The sequence below is a fragment of the Poeciliopsis prolifica genome, unplaced genomic scaffold, assembly GCF_027474105.1.
Source record: "Poeciliopsis prolifica strain line A6 unplaced genomic scaffold, Auburn_PproV2 SCAFFOLD036, whole genome shotgun sequence".
Taxonomy (NCBI): Eukaryota; Metazoa; Chordata; class Actinopteri; order Cyprinodontiformes; family Poeciliidae; genus Poeciliopsis; species Poeciliopsis prolifica.
Genome location: NW_026562411.1, coordinates 1,528,250 through 1,549,962, shown reverse-complemented (window position 1 = coordinate 1,549,962; position 21,713 = coordinate 1,528,250). Strand labels below are relative to the sequence as shown.

The 21,713-nt window shown below is 41.5% G+C and overlaps 1 protein-coding gene across 9 annotated transcripts in view; it reads left to right on the top strand.

The window, feature by feature from the left end:
- Window positions 1–18,388, top strand: part of gulp1a (GULP PTB domain containing engulfment adaptor 1a) — a 48,115-nt gene extending 29,727 nt beyond the window's left edge. For 4 of the 9 annotated variants that reach the window (XM_055052879.1, XM_055052881.1, XM_055052884.1 and 1 more), the window contains 11 exons: window positions 1,087–1,145; window positions 4,659–4,720; window positions 10,592–10,663; window positions 13,058–13,156; window positions 13,314–13,451; window positions 13,523–13,639; window positions 14,628–14,714; window positions 15,547–15,786; window positions 16,424–16,562; window positions 16,632–16,726; window positions 17,704–18,388. In XM_055052879.1, coding sequence (XP_054908854.1) covers window positions 1,118–1,145; window positions 4,659–4,720; window positions 10,592–10,663; window positions 13,058–13,156; window positions 13,314–13,451; window positions 13,523–13,639; window positions 14,628–14,714; window positions 15,547–15,786; window positions 16,424–16,562; window positions 16,632–16,726; window positions 17,704–17,775 — 1,149 coding nt within the window. In that variant the 5' untranslated portion in view covers window positions 1,087–1,117 and the 3' untranslated portion in view covers window positions 17,776–18,388. Of the gene's footprint in view, window positions 1–1,057; window positions 1,146–1,493; window positions 1,893–4,658; window positions 4,721–10,591; window positions 10,664–13,057; window positions 13,157–13,313; window positions 13,452–13,522; window positions 13,640–14,627; window positions 14,715–15,546; window positions 15,787–16,423; window positions 16,727–17,703 lie in introns of those variants that run through there. The other 5 variants (XM_055052880.1, XM_055052882.1, XM_055052885.1 and 2 more) reach the window with 4 other exon arrangements.
- The last annotated feature ends 3,325 nt before the right edge of the window (window positions 18,389–21,713 follow it).

The following is a 21,713-nucleotide window of genomic DNA, read 5'->3' as shown; positions in this document are numbered from 1 at the left end:
TCGTGGATCGGCGCCGTCAGCGTGGAGCGACCACTGCGCCGCTGACGGCGGTCATTTGTCCTTGTCGCGCTCCAGATCGCTGGCGGGGAACTGATGCAGGGCGCTCCGATCGGGGGTCACTTTCAAAGAAATTACTTGGTTTTTTTAAGGAACTGCAGTATAAATATAAATTTCCTTGCAACATGGAAATTTCCCCATGTTGGATGTAAATTTAGCCGCTAATCCAACTGGTACTTTTGAGGCAAAATTAAGGAATTATTGACTAAAACTAAACTCTTTGATGGAAAGTTAGTTTCTATCTTATGTCAAGTGAACTGAGATATTTGCAGTAGAAACAGTCATCTTGGCATAAATAAGTTAATTTCTTGCAATGAATTCCTTATCATAAGATTGTCTTGATAAACTCTAATAAATGTCTAAAAACTTATTAAACTGGGATTGTTTATGATTTTTCAGTATTGATTAATAAATACCAATAAATATAGTTAAATGTGAGCATTTTAGTGACATAAATCACATTTATTTATGTGACTTGTGTCCTCTTGTTAAAAAGGGGAATGTTTTGTGACACTATTGTTGTGCCGTACAGTTACCTAAAATCGGAAACAGATATTTCGTACTGTCAGTTTTCTCAATAGTAAAACTATAAGTCCATTTTAAGTTGATATTTCACTGAATACTTGCACTTTTCAACAGTATTAAGAAATTATTGTCTTAAATTAATGTTATTTATTGTGTTGAAAAACTACCACTAAGTTAGTTTATCTTGTTTTACGTGTGTTAATGTATCTGCAGTAGAACTAGACCTTAAACACTTGGTGGTTTTTAGTTTTGCAGTTCTGACCATGACGTCATGAATTTTGTAAATTCCTCCAAGAAAAGTTTTTAATGAACATTTTCTCTGTTTCTGTAGCAGAAGCTGCTGTTTTCTCACCGTGTTGCATGAAAACTTTCCACTTTCCTTCACGTGGATGTAAATAAACCTTTTCCTGGACGTCGCTGCTGGAGGAAACTTTCCCTCATCGCTTGTTGTTGTGATTCTTCTTGTTGATTTTAGTCTGACTCGCCTCCTGCTGCTTGTTCCAGGTGGAGGATCTGCCGACGCTCTTTTTCCACTATGAACCGCGCTTTCAACAGGAAGAAAGGTGAGCAAACCCGGATCCCGGTGAGTCAGCGGGCGGCGCTGGTTCTGGTCCGGCTGAATCGGACCTTTGCCTCGAAGGTTTCTGGTACCGCTCACTCCTCTGTCCAGTCAGAACCGACTGTGGAAAGTTGGCCTGATGAGTGTAAAACAACCAAGTTAGTGGACATGCAGAGAAACAACGACTTTAATGATGAGTTTCAACCAATCAGACGGCAGAGGGTCACATGACTGAGTTCCTGCCTGGTCACACCTGGTCACACCTGGTCTGCCCAACGTTTAGATCCTCAAAGATGAATGTTAACAAATGGTCAATAAAATGTTCAGTTAGTCAATAACCGTTCAGCAGTTGCACAAGAACAAGCAGCAGCTTAGAGATGAAGCCGGATCAGAACCAGCGAGCAGAACAAAAACAGCTTCAGCCTCAATGGGCCATGGTTTGGTTTATAATGTGAGCACAAATACAGTCCTGGTGCTTTCATTGTTTCCCTCAGAGAGAGTGTGTGTGTGTGTGTGTGTGTGTGTGTGTGTGTGTGTGTGTGTGTGTGTGTGTGTGTGTGTGTGTGTGTGTGTGTGTGTGTGTGTGTGTGTGTGTGTGTGTGCTCTGAGAGGATCGTCATGTGATGCGAGCCGAGAGTCCAGAGCTGTAAACAAAGCGCGCGTCACCGCCTCAGCATGTTGCTTTTAACGGCCCAGATGTGAGCGATCTCTGAGCTCCGCTTCCCAAACTCCCCGTTTCCCGTCCAACCAGGTGAGACGCTTTCATGGTTCTTCCTGACGCCGAGGGACGGAGACTAGAAGAAAACTAACATCCGTCCTGCGATCACAAAGCGGCTGCCGCTCAGCTGTCGATGAGCTTCACTTGTTCTGCAATCCAAAGAAACATTATTTTCCAGAAGGTTCCGACTCTCTAGCTGCTGAATGAGGCTTTATTTCTGTCTGAATGTGTTTTTATTCCCAGTCAGAACCTTCATCTCCCAGTAACTTGGTCCCGCTGGCGGCCCACTAACGTTGCCTTCTGCATGATGGAGAGCCGTGCACAGCCAGCAAATTCATTCTGTGTCATTGATTGAGCGCTGCAGTGAATTAGTCTATTGGCTGCCACAGACATAAACAATTAAAATAAATGCTTTACAGTGAGGAGCTCAAGCTAAAGAAGCAAGCGCTATGCTGATATTGAACAGAAGTTTCTCGGACTGGGAGTCGGACATAAGTTATAAATTATATTACCATCAGGTGGTCCAAGCTGTGGCCCGGGGGCCATTTGTGGCCCTTGTTTTGTTCAATCTCTGGTTTAAGACAAAGACTTGAAGACTTCACAAGATGTCTTCTACAAACAGTCGCTACTTAGGAAGTACAAATATGTGCAAAATTACAAATTTTCAGATAAAGTCAGAAAATCACGATTTCAGGTGTTTTCATTAAAGAAGAAACGCAATTAAAACCACATGTGAAAAAGTTTGTTCATACATTAAGCTCCACTTCCTGTCGTCTTCTTCATGGTTTCCACCAGTAGCAACATCCTGTTGTTGATCATGAGACTCCCGTGATGTGGAAAAAATTTTTCCATTTCAGTTTCACAAAAAAAACCAATTCCAGTACAGCCAAAAAAGAAACGCCTCATCTTCGAGCCAAAGGATTTTTCTGCTGCTGAATCTGACTTCCTGTTTGAGCTCATTGCCATGGCTACCAAGCAACTGACTATGAGAAGATTTGACGTCCATCAGGTCGAAAACTTGCACTCTGTTGTGACTGAAACCGGGCAGCGGCAGTGTGGCGGTGCGGCGGCGGCGTCTCCTCCAGACTCAGAGACATTTTATGTTTTGGGATTCCTTATTAATTTACTAATGGAAACGTTGAAAAGCATCGGCGCTGCAGCCAGACGAGGCTTAAATTCTGTTAGCTGTGCTGTTTGGTTTTCATTAAAAGCTAAGAGTTTTTTCTCCTGATGTTGCTGGTGAGAAACGGTCCGTCTCCTCTGGTTAATTAGAGCAGGAACCCACAGGCGAAACGATGCAGGCGGGAGTTCTCACACTGCCAATACTTCAGGTGTGACTTTCAACAAAATCCAGTTTGTATTAAACAGTTTGGAGCAGAAATAATGAGCTGGTCCAGCCTAATGGTGATTTATTACTCCTGCATTGCAACATTTCTTACTTTAGCTTTCTTTCTATTCATATGAAATATCTGGATGTTTTAACTTGATTAAACCCTTAAAACCTTCATTTTTCTGTTGTGTTGGAAGAACTTTGTTAATTTCCTGCAAATGCTGGAGATTAGCTGCTGAAAGCAATCCAATTTAAGCAAATGTTGGGACTAAACAACACTAATTGAAATTCAATGAGGTTATCCACTTGGCCAACAGCGCCAGCCGATGTAAACAAGGTTATTAGCATTCCAGTGCAGCGGACGCGCTAGCATCGAGTCGCGTCATCGACGCCTCGCAGGTCTTCGTGACCCCAATCAACTTACACAAGTTCTGATGGCCTGGGGTCGCAGCCATGCAGACTCTGTCCCAAGATTCATTGCAGCCATAATCAGCAGGAAATAAGGAGTGAAGAAAAATAATTGGAGGCTTGGACTAGGCCGTCAGTGACCTGTGACGACCTCTGATTCATGGCTCAGTTTCATTCTGTGAAAACGGTTCAATACAGCGAGCGAAACGGGAAAATTAAAGATATTAAGAAGGTTAACAACCCAAAGAGAAGAAATTAGATTCCAGGCTCTTGATGCAATAACGTGAGATTAGAATGAACACTTTACACGTTGCAATGCTAATGACTAGCATTGATGCTAAACTAAGATTTTAATGTCAATATTTCACTGATCATTTCTCAAACTTTAAAATAAATCATGTTATAGTTTCATATTTGAATTTGTGAAAAATGTTAGCATGTTACTCAGTGAGCATGTTAGCCAGTTAGCGTGTTAGCCAGTTAGAATGTTAGCTAGTTAGCATCTCAAAGTATCTGAACTTCAGTCATTTCCGTTGAACCTTTTTCAAAGTGTTTCATTAGCATGTAAACGATTAACTGTGATTAATCGTTTAAGTTTTACTTTAATTATGTTTAGATTAAGGTTTATAACGTTTTTTGTCATCAAAGGTTTTGATGACTTTAAGTGAAATAATTTACTCAAATCCTTCATTGATGGAAAAGCATTTTATTCTAATATTTTGGTAATGTTTTTTATTATTATTTTTGAAAATTGATATATTTACAGTTTTGGATCAAGCTCTGAATATGTTGTTCTTTCAGCAAACTGCCTTTTTTTGACTGCATATAGTCTAGTTAACGATTAATCGATCATTCCAGTAATCGATTAATCACGATTAATCATTTCAGTCTTCAAACCTTTTGATTCGGTTTATAGTTGTAGTTCTAGAAGCCTGTTTAAAATGACTTTTGAACACATTTCTTTGCTGTTTCATGTAAACGTTAATGCGGCTAAATGAAGGTAAATGTGAATGAATGTAATATTTCTGCTTCCTCTGAAGATCTGCTCTGTGTTTTTGCAGACAAGTCGTGGATGCACACCCCAGAGGCTCTGGCCAAGCACTACATTCCCTACAATGCCAAGGTAAGTCTGAAATAAACATCGCCTTAGGTTTTTATAAGTAAAAAATAAAAGCCAAGTCTTCTGAATGTGATTTGCTTGTTTCTTGTGACGCCGGCTCATTAATCTCCCACAGCAGCTGTTTACCTTGGTGCTGCAAAGTTTTTGGGAAACTTTTTTATACTTTTAACCTTGATTGTTTGGTTTTAATGAGATCTTCGGGGGTTGTTGACGTGAAACGCCTCGTATTTCTGCCTCAGCTCCCTCTGTTGCTCAACAAGTCCTCAACTTTTGAAAGAGCGCTCCGACTTCCCGGCTTTATTATTGTGACAAAGATCCCTCCTCTGGTGAGGCGCGGATCTCTGTGAAACTCTGAAACGTAGCAGGTTCTCAAAACTGCTGCAGCTGCTTTTCTGCAATGAAAAAGAAAGTGTGGTGAACTGGCAAAAGAAACACCTTTCCTGACATCAAAGCAGGTTGTCAGCCCCTCTGATGAGTTCCCCGTCTGCTCAGATTTGCTGAGATCTGAGTGAAAACGCGATCGCAGAGGGAGTTTCAGGCAACGTAATGAGGACGCCTCCGAACCGTTCCCTCCGGTTTTAAACACTCAGAACAAGCTCACTTAACAATCTGCAGCTGAAGCCAGAATGAGTCAGGATGATGTTTTCTGTCTTTAATAGTTCTTTTGTTCATCAAGGAAGCAGCGTCTCTGTTTTTTATCTGTGCTCTTTTTATCGTAATGGCACAACTGAAGCGCTTGGATCGCTTCCCTCCGTCAACCTCAGAGTTTCTTTTGTTGCTTTGTGGAAGAAAAGCGAAGATGCGGCCGCTAATGAGAGGATCTGGGTCAGCCGTTTCACTGCAATGCTGCCCCCATTCTTAGCAAATAATGAGAAAAACGTAATCATCTGAACAGTAAATGCTGAAAGGAGACATTTTGCTGCCTTTTGTCAAGGTGACACCATTTCTAGAGACACTTCTATGATTGTGGTTTAATGCAGCTGATTGGAGGTTAGATTTTTCCTTTAATCTACGTTTTCAGAGATTTTATTGTTTGTTGGGTTTTTATTGGGGAGGCTCCGATCAGGTGTTTTGCTGCCGATTCCGATACGATCATTCATGAGGCAGATTTCTGCCGATCTTTGCTGATCCCCTGGAATGGCAGCTAATTTTTTTGCGTTAGGCATATCTAAAATCTTTTTGTTAATTCACATGCTGCAACTTTCTGCAGATGTTCGGTGTGAGAGTTCGCTGAGCGGCGCTACGGTGTGACATTATTATTATTATTTCTATCGGCACACCTCCAGTTTTTATTCATGTGTTGCGACAGACAGATGTAAACTGAGGTAGCATCGGCACACACAGGAGGCTAAGCTAACACTAGTGGGCCTCTTGAAACAAGTGTCAGCTGTTTATGCCTAACTGTGGTCATGTGACCAGAGAAATGTAATTTGATTGGCTGAAAGTCGCTTGGCGCTGATTGGCTTGGATCATCAGAAGGTTGTTTTATTTGAGGTAAATATTTCTGTTGGTTTCTGCTTGTTTCTCGATGCGTTTCAGTTCCAGGCAGCGGATGTGACGAAGTGATGATGTTCTGGATAAATGACCTTGCAGGTCGTTATGTTAGCCGGGTTAAACCCAGCCTGGCGTGATGTGAAGCCTGATGGGAAATTGTTGCTGTTGCTCGTACTGCATGCGTGTTTCACGCTGCATCAGGTGCATCTCATAACCTGAACGTGTTTCATGTCTGCAGCGTCTCTGCGTCTAGACATCCGGCACAGTTTACATTTTTAATGCATCGCTGGCTTTTCTTATCCGCCGGCTCCTGGACTCATCCCGGCGCTGTTTGGCTCTCTTTGACCCCTTCGTATTTTGTTTGAGGAAGTGATTTGGAGAAGTAATCTCGGCGTTCCCGTGTTTATCCCAGGCAGCCTGTGGCGAACGCGGCGCGGCGGCTGCAGCGCTCCGGCGGCTGCAGCGCTCCGGCGGTTCTCTGTCCTGAATTTAATCAGCTTTATGTTGTTTTGAAGCAGCAGCCAGGGCTGCAGTCCAGTTTGTGCCTCTCAATTTCGGTTGGGTGTTTTTATGAAATAGTGGCGCTACGGGGATTCGAGCTGCTTCAAACGACGGCGCTTTACCAGACCAGCCCTGATGTTTGTTGGCTCCTTTTCTTCTGCTTTCACCTGCAGCACAAGGTGCAGCGAGTTCCCGCTGCCTTTCCTCTGAGTTTCTCAGCATGTAGAGAGAAACCAGCTGCAGGTTGGTTGTGCTTTTCACAGAAAGACTTTTGGAAGATCTTTTTATTTCCCAAGAAAGAACAAAACATGAGTGGAAGCCTCAGCTTACAGCCGAGCTGCAGATCCCTGTTAAAAGTTCAACAAAGGTCACTTTGAGCTGCCGGTGGTTTCATGCTGAAGCCAATGATTATTTCAGTCCTCTGAGATAAACAATTTTCTGACGATTAATCAATTAATTGGATAACAAAATTGACACATTATGCAAGTTTTTCAGTCCCTTGAATTTATGTTGTACAATATAAGAAACAGATTAGAAAATGCAAATGAACAAGTAATTTCATTATTTTTCTAAATTGGAAAACATTTGTTTAGTGAAGCTAAACTTTCTAACAAAATGTTTCTTATGACTCTCTATACTCCAGTTCACAATTAATCAATTACTGAATTAGTTGCAGATTTTTTCAGTAATCAATTAATCACGATTAATGGTTTGAACTCTAAATGTGGTTTTGTTTAGCTTATTTCCGTCTCGTCGTATTTTAACACGGTCAGCAGTTCGTCAGGTGTTTTATTTCTGAACATGAAAATAAATAAACAGAATTTCTATGTTTGCTCGTAATTCCTCTGAGATTAACAATCTTCAGCAGAAATTTGCTGTAAATCCCAACAGGTGAACAGTAACTGTGAGAGGCTAACAGATCTGCAGCCTATTGGACAAGCAAAAACTCGTCGCTAAACACAATCTGGACAAAATGCTCCAGTAATTCAAACTGCTAAGGAGTTTTAATCAACATGATTTAACTTTATGCTGGGTGTTTAGAGTGCGTTGTGCTGCATGTAGTCAGCAGGATGGTGTAGATATTTGTAGGTTCATGTGATATTTGGTGGTTATATAATCTAGTGATGGTCCAGTCCAAGGCAGCAGCAGCAAAGATTTTACCGGTTTATCGACTGAAACTCAAACTGGAAGATAAAATAATCCAGCTCTAAAAATTAGGAGAAACATCTGAATCCAACAGCCAATTAGTATTCAGTTAGCCTCCAGCTAGTCTCCTATTAGCATTCAGTTAGCCTCCAGCTAGTCTCCTGTTAGTATTCAGTTAGCCTCCAGCTAGTCTCCTGTTAGCATTCAGTTAGCCTCCAGCTAGTCTCCTGTTAGCATTCAGTTAGCCTCCAGCTAGTCTCCTGTTAGCATTCAGTTAGCCTCCAGCTAGTCTCCTGTTAGCATTCAGTTAGCCTCCAGCTAGTAACCTGTTAACAGTCAGTTAGTCTCCTGTTAGCATTCAGTTAGCTCCAGCTAGTCTCCTGTTAGCATTCAGTTAGCTCCAGCTAGTCTCCTGTTAGCAGTCAGTTAGTCTCCTGTTAGCATTCAGTTAGCTCCAGCTAGTATCCTGTTAGCATTCAGTTAGCCTCCAGCTAGTCTCCTATTAGCATTCAGTTAGCTCCAGCTAGTATCCTGCTAGCATTCAGTTAGCCTCCAGCTAGTCTCCTGTTAGCATTCAGTTAGCTCCAGCTAGTATCCTGTTAGCACTCAGTTAGCCTCCAGCTAGTCTCCTGTTAGCATCCAGTCAGCCTCCAGCTAGTCTCCTGTTAGCATTCAGTTAGTTCCAGCTAGTATCCTGTTAACATTCAGTTAGCCTCCAGCTAGTCTCCTGTTAGCATTCAGATAGCCTCCACCTAGTCTCCTGTTAGCATCCAGTCAGCCTCCAGATAGTCTCCTGTTAGCATCCAGTCAGCCTTCAGCTAGTCTTCTGTTAGCCTCCAGCTAATCTCCTTTTAGCATCCGGTTAGCCTCCAGCTAGTCTCATGTTAGCATTCTGTTAATATCCAGTTAGACTTCAGCTAATGTCCAGTTAGCCTCCAGCTAGTCTCATGTTAGCATCCAGTCAGCCTTCAGCTAGTCTCTTGTTAGCATCCGGTTAGCCTCCAGCTAGTCTCATGTTAGCATTCTGTTAATATCCAGATAGCCTTCAGCTAGTCTCCAGTTAGCATCCAGTTAGCCTCTAGTTAGCCGCAGATCCTGAGCTCACTGGCTCTGGAAACAAATGTTGTTCTCTGGGATCAGGAGAGGAAACATGATCTGTGTCTCTGCTTTATGATCTTCTGCAGAAATGCAACATTCATCAGATATTTAGAGGAAGAGATGTTTTAAAGTCTGTCTGGTTCTGAAGTTGCTCTGTTGGACCAGTTAGGAACCAGAATGTGTCTCCAGTCTGTCCAGAAAAGAAGCGAGTCGTTGAGCTTTTCGTGTTAAATTAGTCGCATTAAATGCGCGGCGCTGACTGCGAACTCGGCTTGAACTCGGATTGAACTCGGCTCGTCGTGGTGTCATCTGAATGAACTCCTCGGGCCGGCCTGAGGTTGAAACGGCTCGTTTTTCTGCCGCGTGAATCATTTGATGGATGATCCTCGGAGCTCGATTCGCCTCCTCAATCGCCGCCCCACAATGCAACAGTCAGGACCGCGCGCTGCTCTTTTCTATTCTGGGCCGCAGCTCTTGCAGACATGACCGCCGCTCTGCACAGAGTTCATTTGTCACGCCGAAGCAGAGCGTTGACACTCCTGCATAAAAGCTTCATCTTTTTTTAACCATTCATTAGAAACAGCTTCACTTCTCAGAAACAATTTAAAATAAAATGCTCCACTTCGCTCCACATTTGCTAATTTGACACATAGATGATGTTCTAACACTGTAAATGCTGGTAAAAGTCAAAAAGGAATAGTTTATTTTCATGGAGGCAGAACATGGTCAGCCTCCCCCTTGTTGCTTGGCTGCACATTGTTAGTGTCTGCAGAGGTAGACGGGGATTAGCAGAGTCAGGATTTACTCTGCATGGTGAAGACAATCCTCGGCTGTTTGCTCTGCTCCGATGGCCAAACTTCTTATTTTGTTTTCTACAGCCTGTAAAGGAACGACATTGATATTTATGAAGCCTGATGAGGGAGCGGGCTGCACACGTTGAGCTCAGCAGGAGGAAAATGGCGCCATCTGTTGGAAAATAAGCACAATACAGGATTCTTACGCTTTTTATGATGAATGTTTTTGACAGTATGTATCATCAGTCAGCTGAAAACACAATCAAAACACATTTTCTGGACCTATAGTTACATTTAATAAGTTAAATCTTTACCACAGTGTTTATTAGGAAACATCAGATACTGCAAAGGATGCGCATTTTGACCCGTTTGACTTTCCATACTTTTACCCTTCTGTGTTTGCAATAGTAGGCATCGCTAACTAAAACGTTAGCTATGCTAAACCTAAAATACTAATCAGAGACGTTAGTTAGCGGATGCTAACTTGCTATGCTAACACATAATTTAGCAGAAGCTAAAGCTAAAACACAGACAGTCTTTACTTCAATGGAGACAAATGGAAGTGAAAACATATTTTCTGGTGACATTTTAATAAAGAAAGTTTCTTTTAAAACTACAATATTTTTAAACAGTTAAAAACAGTTTAACTGGATCGACTAAATCCAGTAGAAAATGATAAATATTGAAGACATTTTTTAACTTATCTTTGATTTTAAAGCCGCAGTGAAAGTCTGAAAAACTTGTCTTATCAAAAGCAGCAGAAACGTTTTCTCATTTCATCCAGGATCAGATGGAAAATGTGGCATTTGTGTTGCATAAGAAATGTTTTCTTCCTCTGCAGTTCCTGGGAAACACGGAGGTTGAAGCCCCGAAAGGCACCGAAGTCGTGAAGGATGCAGTGAGGAAGCTGAAGGTAACGGCCGTCGCTCTGAGCAGACCGCGGCGGCGGCGGCGTTGCTGCGGCGGCGTTGCTGCGGCGGCGTTGCTGCGGCGGCGTTGGCTCAAGGTGACCTGGGAGTTTTTCAGATCCAGGTGTCGATGCCTGGAAGTGCTGGATAAGCAGTTCGCCCAGCACAAGAAAACTCCACTGGATGGATTATTCATCAGCATAATCAGATCCTTTGCTGAAACACGTTGATATTTATGAATAACATATTAAACTGCGGCGGGTTCAGATCGTTAAGTTCAGCTCAAATTAAATCAGACCAGGATCTGACTGGATGAGTTACTCACCAACAAAAATACATTTACTTGATTTTTAGATGTAATCTGACAAAAAAAGCCTGGAAACATTAAAGGTGATCTTTCATCCTGCTTTGGATCCGCTTATGGCCTACACAAAACATTTATTCACTAAGTCAAAGAGTTCAGTCTGCTCAGCTCTGCCTGTCTTGCGCTGCAAACAGATGCGTGATTATACAACCGTACATCTTGGAAAAGCAGAAGTGGATCCTCCTGCACAACCAACAGTAACGCAGCAAGTGGTTTCAACAATAAAACACTGCAAAAACACAAAATCTTAACAAGTATTTTTGGTCTAATTTCTACTATTAACGTCTCAGTACACTCAAAAAAATACAAAAACTGAGTAACTTTTCAGCAAGAAATAAAAGCTTGTGTTTAGTGAATAATTTCTTTATTGATCAGTGAAATAATCTGCCAATAGAACGAGAACTTCATTCATAAATATCAGGAAATTATTGACTTGAATCAATGGGTTTCTAGGTAACGGGCCAGTTTCAGTGCAATGTGACGCAACAATCTTTGAGTTTTTGGTTTTTGAAACGACACCAAAAAACATTAAATTATTCCCAAAAATAACTTTTTTATTGTTTTGTCTGTTTTTAGAAGCAGGTGAGACACAAATTAAGCTATAAAAATGTGATCAATATCAATTTTCCCTCCTACAACATCGTAAACTGATTCCATTGATCATAAAACTGAATAATTTGGCATTTTGATAATAAATTTGCTTCATGGAAACAACAAAAGAACAAAACACTAATTTAAGGTCTGGTTTTATTGGTGTCAAAATGGGTTTATTTCCCAAAACTGGAATGGAAAAACCTTTTTTGCATCACGAGTCACATGATCAACAACAGGATGTTTCTACTGACAGAAACTACAAAGAAGACAAGAAGTAGTAGGAGGATGTTTTTTAATAACTTATGTGAACAAACTTATTCATTTTAATTGTTTCTTAATTAATACAAACACAGAAATCGTTTAAATCGTGTCGACATTAGCTGAATAATGACAGGTTTCCTCTCATTTGTGATGAAAACGCAGCTGCAGAAACTAATTTTACTGGTAAAACTGGTGGAAAACTGGTCATAAACTCTCAGATAGTCTACTGTAGTTATTGTTCAGGATTTAAGTGCCAAGTTTCCCTGAACTCCCCAGTGGATGACCTTTGACCTGGCCTTCTCCCATCATACATCCCAGTCCAGGCCCAGCCTGGGAAGATGTCCGCCTCCTGCCAAATGCTGAGAGGCCGGCGATGGGGAGGCCTGTTCTCCCAACGCCAGGACTCCATTGTTGCAACATGGTTACCATCCCAGATACAGCAGCAATAAAGACGCTGCAGCTCCTCCGAGTCCAGAAAAACATGCCTGAACACTTTCAAAATAAAACTCTCAAACACAAAATCCAGCTTTACTTAACAAGTGGATTTTATTCTGAAAGGTTGCGACACAACATACAGCAGCTGCTGCTGCCATTAGGACTATGGCAGGCCATTTTCCATAAAATCATCCTCAACACACTGAAATTAGTTTATAGCAAGACATATTAGTAAATTAGGATATATCTAATTACATTAAAAATACATTTTCAAACCCAAAGGGAAGTTAAATTAATTTATGTCAGATTTACCATTAATTTGTTTGAAAACTTCAAGATTTATGCAGTGAATTACTGACCACCGATCAGCTACAAACACAATGAAAACACATTTTATTTCTATAATTCTATTCAAAACTTTAATCTTTATCACAGTGCAGATTAGAAAACACTGCAAAGTACGACAACTTTGACCTGTTTGGCTTTCCATACACTACCATCCTGTTTATTTGAGGTTTTTGCAACGTTGGGCAATGCTAAGTTAGCTGCACTAATCCTATAGCGCTCACTGTGAACATGAGTTAGCTAATGCTAAATTGCTATGCTAACACATTATTTAGCCAACGCTAATGCTACACATGGAAGCTAAATACAATAATTCCAGCTGATACGTTGGGGCGTGAAACAGGTCAAAGGTTAAAGGTCATGACCCAAGACCAAAAATTCTTTTTTGTGTCTGTGACAGTTTCAGAGGCACATCAAGAAGTCGGAGGGCCAGAAGATTCCCAAAGTGGAGCTTCAGATCTCCATCTACGGAGTCAAGATCCTGGACCCCAAAACCAAGGTGAGTCCAAATTGGTGGAGTTCTGAAACTGATGGTGGAGGGTAACCACGTTTCAGCGTAGCTCTGTGTTCAGATTTCATTGTGGTGTGAAAGCGGTTTTCTTCCAGATGAGATCCGGCCGATCCAGTTCGTGAATAACGCAGGATTTGTGTTGCAGGATGTGCAGCATAACTGTCAGCTGCACCGGATATCCTTCTGCGCCGACGACAAGACGGACAAACGGATATTCACCTTCATCTGCAAAGACTCGGAGTCCAACAAACACCTCTGCTACGTGTTCGACAGTGAAAAATGTGTAGGTGTTCCCAGCTTTGTGCTCCCAAACCTGGAGGCTGCGAGGCGTTTCAGCTGAATCGTGTCTTGCAGGCGGAGGAGATCACCCTCACCATCGGCCAGGCCTTCGACTTGGCCTACAAGAAGTTTCTGGAGTCCGGAGGGAAAGACGTGGAGACGAGGAAGCAGATCGGCGGGCTGCAGAAGAGAGTATGGCATGGAGACGCTGCATTGATGTTTTTATTAATTAATGCTGAGCTTGTGTCTATTGATTGTTTTAAATCCGTCAACCTGCTCGATTCATCAGCGCAGAGCGAGTGAACTGATGAATATTAATGCCACAATCTGCAGACTGAGATTAGATTTCTGCTGGAAACTTGGCGAGTTTCTCTCTGTCTGTTTACTGAGTGATTAGTTTGACTGGAGGAGGAGCTGAACTGTTACCAACTGTTAGCTCTGCTTACCTGCTGGCTCCTGGTTTGAGCTCCGTTTCCTCAGAAACAACCTGATGGAAGCACAGAAAACCAGACAATCATTCCAGTTGGTCGTGTTTTTATCGCTGGGCGACTGAACGTCGTCTTGAACAGAACCGACCCGTTCAGTACCGAGCGAACAGAACCGACCCGTTCAGTACCGAGCGAACAGAACCGACCCGTTCAGTACCGAGCGAACAGAACCGACCCGTTCAGTACCGAGCAGCCGCAATGAATCTAGATAAGAGCTGGGCAGAACCGGCCGAACCCCCAGAACTTGTTCTGGATGAAACCGACGCACAAAAGCTTCAGGCGAGGTTCCATCGGATCTGACGATGATGAGGTTTGGTCAGGTTTTGTTCTCCACAGTTTGACTGAAACTGATGGTTAGGATGCAGAAACCTCCCATAAGGAGCAGCAGGGAGGGACGCGCTAACCACAGCAACGGGGCACCTTCACACTGAGAGAAGTTCATGACGGTTTTGGAAACGCTAAAAAAAATGACTCCAAACAACTCTTCAATCCTTCTGAAAACTACTAAGATATTTTCACTTGAAATTAGAATTACTGGGAAGACTTTGTGGTTTTGCAGTGTGGTTTTTTAATTTATTTATTTATTTGAAAGCGTCTCATGTTTAGCTTAGCATAACGCAGAGGTTCTATGAAACATGTTCAACAGTTTTTATGTAAAAGCCTTTGAAAGACTAAAACAGTTTTGTCCTCAGATTCAGGAACTGGAAACGGAAAACGCTGAGCTGAAGAAACAACTGCTGGAGCTGGAGGAGCAGCTGATGATCGCTCACGTGCCACCAGTAAGAACAAAACGTCCCAGTTCAACTCCAGCTGGCTCGAAATCAGGAAATTAATCAGATCCGCAGTAAACAGTCAGAAACCTCCTGGTTTGGAAGACATTGCTGTCCAAGAGTCCAGGTTGTGGCGCCCTCTGCTGGTAGTAGTTTGTACAACAGGACTTTGACTTTATGTTCTTCAGAATCATCTAATGAACAATCAAACTGCTAAACAACTACAATAAAACAAGAGTTTAATATTCTAATCAAACAAATAAAATCATTAGATTTATTTTGTGAAAAAATATTATAGATATAAAACTCAAAGAAACAAAAACCTTGATTTGCTTATTTAAGAAAAATTGAATAATCAGACAAATTAGCATCCATCTGCAAAACAGAAATAATAAGACGTTAGCTTAGCGTAGCTCTTCCTGCAGCTTCTTAGCTTAGCATTCACCTTACCTTTTCAGCTTAATTTGTCAAAAATGTCATTACAAACAGCTTAAATAAAATAATTGCCTTGTTAGTCAAATTAGCATTTAGTTGTAAAAATAACCCTGCTCTAAACGATCCAGATGTTAAAAGCGTTTTCTCTTGTTTTTCCCATTTTGAAGAATTGGAAAAGAGATTCAGTCAATTAAACACCGTTTGTAAAACTCATTCAGTAACCTGAAAGTTTTATTTTTTATGTGAGTTCGTCAGAGTGCAGATGAAGCGATTTCTCTATCCGCTCTCTGTCTAGCTTGGTGGTTAGCATAGCAGTTAGCATGGTGGTTAGCATGGTGCTTAGCATAGCAATGCTCTCTGACTAACCCATCTTCTTCTGTGGTGGCGCTGCGCTGTCTCTCGCCAGCCGGCGGACGCGGCGGGCGAATCCTTCCTGCTGCACAGGCCGTCCTCTCTCTTCTGGTTTCACAGCGTGTCGTCGCTGTCCTGTCTGGAGATTTCCTCCGTCACGCTAACGCCCATGAGCTCGCCGGACTCCAGCGTCTCCGCGGGGATACTAACCCCTCCGCCTGCTAAACACGCTCCTCCTCTTCCTGCTCCTCTTCCTCCTAAAGCCGGCGAGGCCTCCAGCATCCCGCGGCCTCGTGTAAACTAGCTTCTTCTCTGCTCTCTTCTTTCTACGGAAGACAATAAGTGCCACTGAAAAAAAAAAAATCTGACGTGAAACTTTGTCAAAATAACCAAAATGTGTATTTATGTGTATGTCAATTATGTTGTTGTTACAAATGAAAATAATCATGTAACTATTTTCTTTGTTTTGAAATTGGGAAACCTGTAATTCACCCACACAAAGAGTTTTAAGAATAGATTTGCCAGATGATCCATAAACAATTGAACAATTTTGATTCTAAGAAGAGTCAGACTCCATTTTATGACAAAATCCAAAATTTTATGAAAAGTTAAAATTGTAAAAAAGAAAATGTCAGAATTCTGAGAAAAGTTAGGATTTGATAAAAAGTAAACAATTTAAGCTAAAAGTCAGAATTCCGAAATCTGAGCAAAAAGCAGACTATTTTATAGTTTTTTTTTTTTTTTTTGGGGGGGGGGGGTTAAATAACTTTGCAAAATTTGTCAGAATTGTGAGAAAAATAATCAAAATTCTGAGATTTCAGTCAGAATTTTTTTTATTGTTGGCCCTATTCTGCTCCCGTAGCCTTTTCTTCCCGTGTGATGTTGTGTGTCTCGGGTCGAAGGGTTCGGTAACGGTTTGTGTTCTGGTCCAGGCCGGGAGCGTCTCGGTGAAGCTGCAGTCCACGGACGTTTTCGACATGGTTCCCTTCTCCACGGTGACGCCGCTGGTTCCCAGCAGGGCCAGTAATGGCTGCCCTCCACCGCCGCCGACCTCCCTGCCGCCCGACATGAGTGAGCCAACAGAACCGCCCGGGTTTGGTGGAAGCAAGGGAAGCGGGTTGACTGTGGTTCTGTCTGCAGGTAAAGATTTGTTCGGAGCGGAGCCGTTTGACCCGTTCACCTGCGGCGCGGCCGACTTCCCTCCAGATATCCAGTCGAAGCTCGATGAGATGCAGGTGAGGCCTGAGTTCAAACCAAATAACCAGTGTTAGTGTCGCCAGCAGGGGGCGACATTGCTACTGAATATGTTTCCTTCCTCTCTTTCCTGAATTATTAACAGCTGAATGTGTCTCTTGTCTTCTTCTCTCTCTTAGCGGCAGAGATGGTTTGTACCTTTGCTGTCTGTGTTGCGACTGCAGCATGTTTTCTTATTTACCAACATCCTCATCCTCTAAGCTCTTGTTGGTTTTGCTCTCAGCAGCTGCTAGCTTGACTCTGAGTCGCTGTTCACCTGACAGTTAGCTTTTAGCGTGACTCTGCTTCATTGTTAGCCTGATACTGATTAGCTGTAAGCTTGACTTTGGTTGACTATTAGCTTCACTCCGTTTATTAGCTATACTCTGGTTAGCTTTTAGCTTCGCTGTCGGTAGCTGTTGATGTGAATACAGTTAGCTAACTGGACTGGTTAGTTTTTAGCTTGACTTTGGTTAGCTGTTAGCATGAGTTGGAGAAGCTGCTAGATTGATTCAGGTTTGCAGTTAGCTTGAGTGTGGCTAGCTAATAGCCTGTCTCTGGTTAGCTGTTAGCTTCAGTGTGACTACCTGTTGGTATGAATAAAGTTTGCTTTTATCTTTATTCTGGCTAACATTTAGCCTGAATCTGAGAAACTGTTAGCTTGACTCAGAGCATCTGTCAGGTTCATTTAGAATTATTGTTAGCTTGACTCCATTAGCATTTGTCAAACTGGGCTCATTCTGTTTTGTCCTGGAGGTAAGATACTGACTACTCATAACAGTCCTCCATAAAGCACCAAACCATCCGTTGCGTTAGCATGCCATGTCATTTCTGACCCAGTCAAGTCTAGCATGACTTTGCATGTAGGAGTGGTTTGACTCCAGAGGCTTGTTGTGTGTTATTTTTGGTCACTCTGAGCTTCCAGATGAATCTGGCTCGTTTAGCTGCGCCGTTCATTGTCCTGCTTGTTTCCCCACAGGAGGGGTTCAAAATGGGACTGACCATGGAGGGCACCGTCTTCTCTCTGGACCCGCTGGACGGCCGCTGCTGATGCCAACAAAACTTTTAACTCGTTTGTATGGAAAAAGTGCCAATATCCACTCCATGGTTGAGATGTCACAGCCGCCATCTGGGGGTTTATATGCATTTGCATTTTGATTGGTTTTTCAGCGTAAACTTGGATCTGTTAATGTAAAGAGCTATTTTTGTATAACTGAGAAGATTCTGGAAGGAGACGTTTTGCGTACCTTTGCTGTAAATAGTCTGAGATGTCCAATGGTACACTCTGTGGCAGAGTTTTCATACCTGTGTGAATTCTGTGTTGGTGACACATTCCTGTTCCTACGGAGAACAAAAGCTGACAACCATTAAGTGTTCCATTAAGGCCAATCTTCAGCTTCACTGAATGGTTTACCTCACATTATTCCGTTTTATATAGATTATTACTCCAGCCATAACTTTTTAACCCACTGACTCTTCCACATGTTGGTTGTTTCTTTGTTTTTGTTTTTTTGTTTACATTTTACACTTTTAATTTCCCCCCGAACTCTGTAATCATTGTATTTTTCTTCCCTTATGTTTTCCGAGTCCATACGGAAGTATTCCTCTCATTTACTTTTGGTTACTTTGCGGTTATTAAAGAAACTCCTTTTGGGGAAAAAACATTTTCTGTTTTGTCTATCACTGCTTTGGTTTATGGAGAACTGTTCCTGCCAGAATTGGCAAAGAAAATGCAGACAAAATGCAAAGAGAGGAGAAAATAAATCAATGTAAATTTTTTAAAAATTGAACAGTAAATTAAAGAACCTAATGAACAAAAAATATAAGAATTAGAATTAAAATAGAAATAATAATAGTTATACATTTATCTTAATGAATGTAAATGATGAATGTCAGTTCAAATCACATAAATTTATTTTTTATTTTTAGCTGGAATATTTCCCACATTAAAATTTTTAAAGCCACTTATTTCTTTCTATTTTTATTTCCAGTTTTGGCAAGGTCTAACTCCCATATGATTTCCTTTTCTAAATATAATTTTAAAAAATTTTAAGGTATCTGTTTTTAAGAAAAGGATGTGCAAAGTTATAACTTTTCCATCTAAATCACAGTTGCATCTTAATTTATTAATATCACCTGAAAATTAATTTAATATAATAATGTAAAAAGTAAAACCCATGTGCAATTTGGAGATTTTAAACAGTTTTTCTGTATCGAACTAAAATGGGGCCATAAAGTTAGCTAAAAGCAAAAATTAAACTGAAGATAAAAACATTTATTTGGGGTTTAAAATAAGTGAGCTTTTTGTCTCAAGTGTTCCTTTTTTCCTAGTTTATTTTTTTGTTATTCTGTTGCAATTTTTTTTCTTCTGTTTCATTTTTGTTTTTAACAAACTTTATGGCTCAAATTTAGTTGCATGAAAAAAAAGCACACAAAACATTGTTATCCACATAAACACCCCTTCTGTTAGACTACTAGCTCTTCAAAACTTTTAAATATTTATATTATGCTGATAATCATTTCATAGTTCATTTTATTGATAAACGGTTTAAAGAGCCAGTTTAATGGAATACATTTTATTTTTTGCTCCCAATTTCATGCGGTCCCAAATGTCCTCCAGTAGGTGGCGGTGCAGTCGAAAAACCATAATTACAGCAGCAGAAGAAGAAAGCCACTGTGAGGTAGAGCTGGCCGCCATCTTGGTCCAGTCAGCCAGATTTTCGCCAGTTACCCACCCTGATTCGGACTTTGGTGGGCCGGAGAATCATGGAGGATGATGAACTGAGCGACTTCGATAAGGGCCAGGTGGTGGTGGCCAGGGAGCTGGGCTTGAGCGTCTCCAAGACGGCCAAGACGGTGGGCTGCTCCCGGGCAGCGGTGGTCAAAGCCTATCGCCAGTGGTACGAGGAGGGACTGCGGCTCCGAGCCGGGAGACCCCGGCTTTTCGACCCCAAGGCGCTGGATGACGACTCCGGCTCCGAGAGCGAGCAGACGGGCGGTGAGGAGGACAGCGGGGAGAAGAAGGAGGAACAGGAGCCGGAGGCCAACGCAGGGGAGCGGACTGAGGAGGGCGAGAAGCCGGGGAAGAGTTCCGCTGACCGGAAGTGATGCCGGATCCCGGACTGGAGGTTTGGACCATTCGGAGGATTAAGACTGACCAGAACCGCTTTATCCGGGTTCATTGCGTTAAAATGTTTTCATCTAAAATATTTTTGATGAACAAAACTTTCGTTATTTTTACACTATGTGGAAAAATCACGGTTAGAAATGGGATGCCTTTACTGCGCCTCGGACGTTTCATACTGGCCTCGTGACGTCACCACCGGTGACGGGTTTTTGTTTTGCCTCCTGATTTTGAGTCAGAAACATTAGAGACAAAACATGACTTTTGTTGCTTTGTTTTCGTTTGTGTTTTTAATGAATAAAAAAATAAAATATTCAGTGTCTCAACTTTTTGGTGGAAAATGTTAAAAGTTTTTACATATTCTTGACAAATGTTTATTATAAATGTACAAGTTTTAATTGATGTTTTTCAAAGGCAGATTTCACTGAATGTCCTTAAATGTAACAACTAAAAATGGAGTTACTTACAAAAAAACGACTCCAATGAACAAAAAAGATATTCAACCCCTTAATTAGTCAAAACCAGCAAAAAATTGTCCTGCTGACAAAATAACAAAAAAACTTTTAATTTCAGTTTCTGTAAAAAATCTGACACGAGTCATTGCATAAGTATTCACCTCTTCCAGTCAGTATTTACTCTTTTAATGCCAGGCATCATGTCAGGCATGATGGCTCCACTAGGTGGCAGCATAACTTAAATAAAAGGGAATCTGACCCTCTGATGATGTTTCCATAAGTTAGCAGTGAGTGCAGCTAAAACCATCAGACCTGAACTGGTTTCCAGTATGGATGATGCAGCGCAGCTCCTGCTGCTTCACCACGTGTTGAGGAATGTAATGGCTGCTGTTGGCCTAATTAAAGGCCGGATGTTTCTGCCTGATAAACCAGTCTCTGCTTGCTCCTCTCCGTTTCCCTGCTGCATCTTATTATGATAATTATCTGCTGCGTTTAAAGCTGATGCAGGTGTTTTGTTCCAGGAAATACATTTTTATGAAACATCCCTGCAGCGCGAATAAAATTAATAGATAAAGTACTAAAAACCTGTCAGAAATGGTTTCTCTCTCACTCTAGTTTGAGTAAAATCAGGATACATGACTGACCTGAAGGTTATCTGGTCTAGTCCAAGTATTTGGATGGTTTGGAACCAAAACTCTTTCCATGACTTGTCAAAGATGTTGGTATAAACATTATGTTGTTTTCCTGTTAACCTAAAAGCTGTGATACAATAAATTTGTTCATTCTATTTTAAACCTGTAGGGGTCACCATTTTTCACCCGAGCACCTGCTGATGAGGCAGAACAAGAAATCAAGATGGTGGACGTTGACAAAAACAACCAGAGTGAGAAAAATGTCCTCAAAGTTTATATACCGTTAAACATGAGAGATTAGCTAAAACAAGCTAACTTGATCAGCTTGTGAGCTACTGTTTACTGTTAGTGCTAACTTCATTAGCCAGAGCTAACTCCCTTAACTTGAGCTAACACAATTAGCTAGAGCTAACGCCAATTACAGGAGCTAACACCATTAGCTAGAGATAACGCCATTAACTGGAGCTAACATCATTAGCTAAAGCTAACACCATTAGCTTTACCTAATGTGAAACCATCCAATTCCATAATTGGAAGCTCATGAATGAATTTTTAAAGTGACAATGAAGTATTTTTATGTTTTTGTAATAAACTGTTCTACTGTATTTAACTAAATGTTTAGAGCCTGATGCTAACCATAGTTAGCTTTAGCTCTTAGCAGCTAGCGCTGGGTAGCATTTCTGTGTTTCCTTCAATTTCTACAAACTGTATAAAAATGAGCATTCAGGCAGAACAGAGCTAGCGCTGTAGCTCTTAGCGAACAGCCTTTACCCAGGAT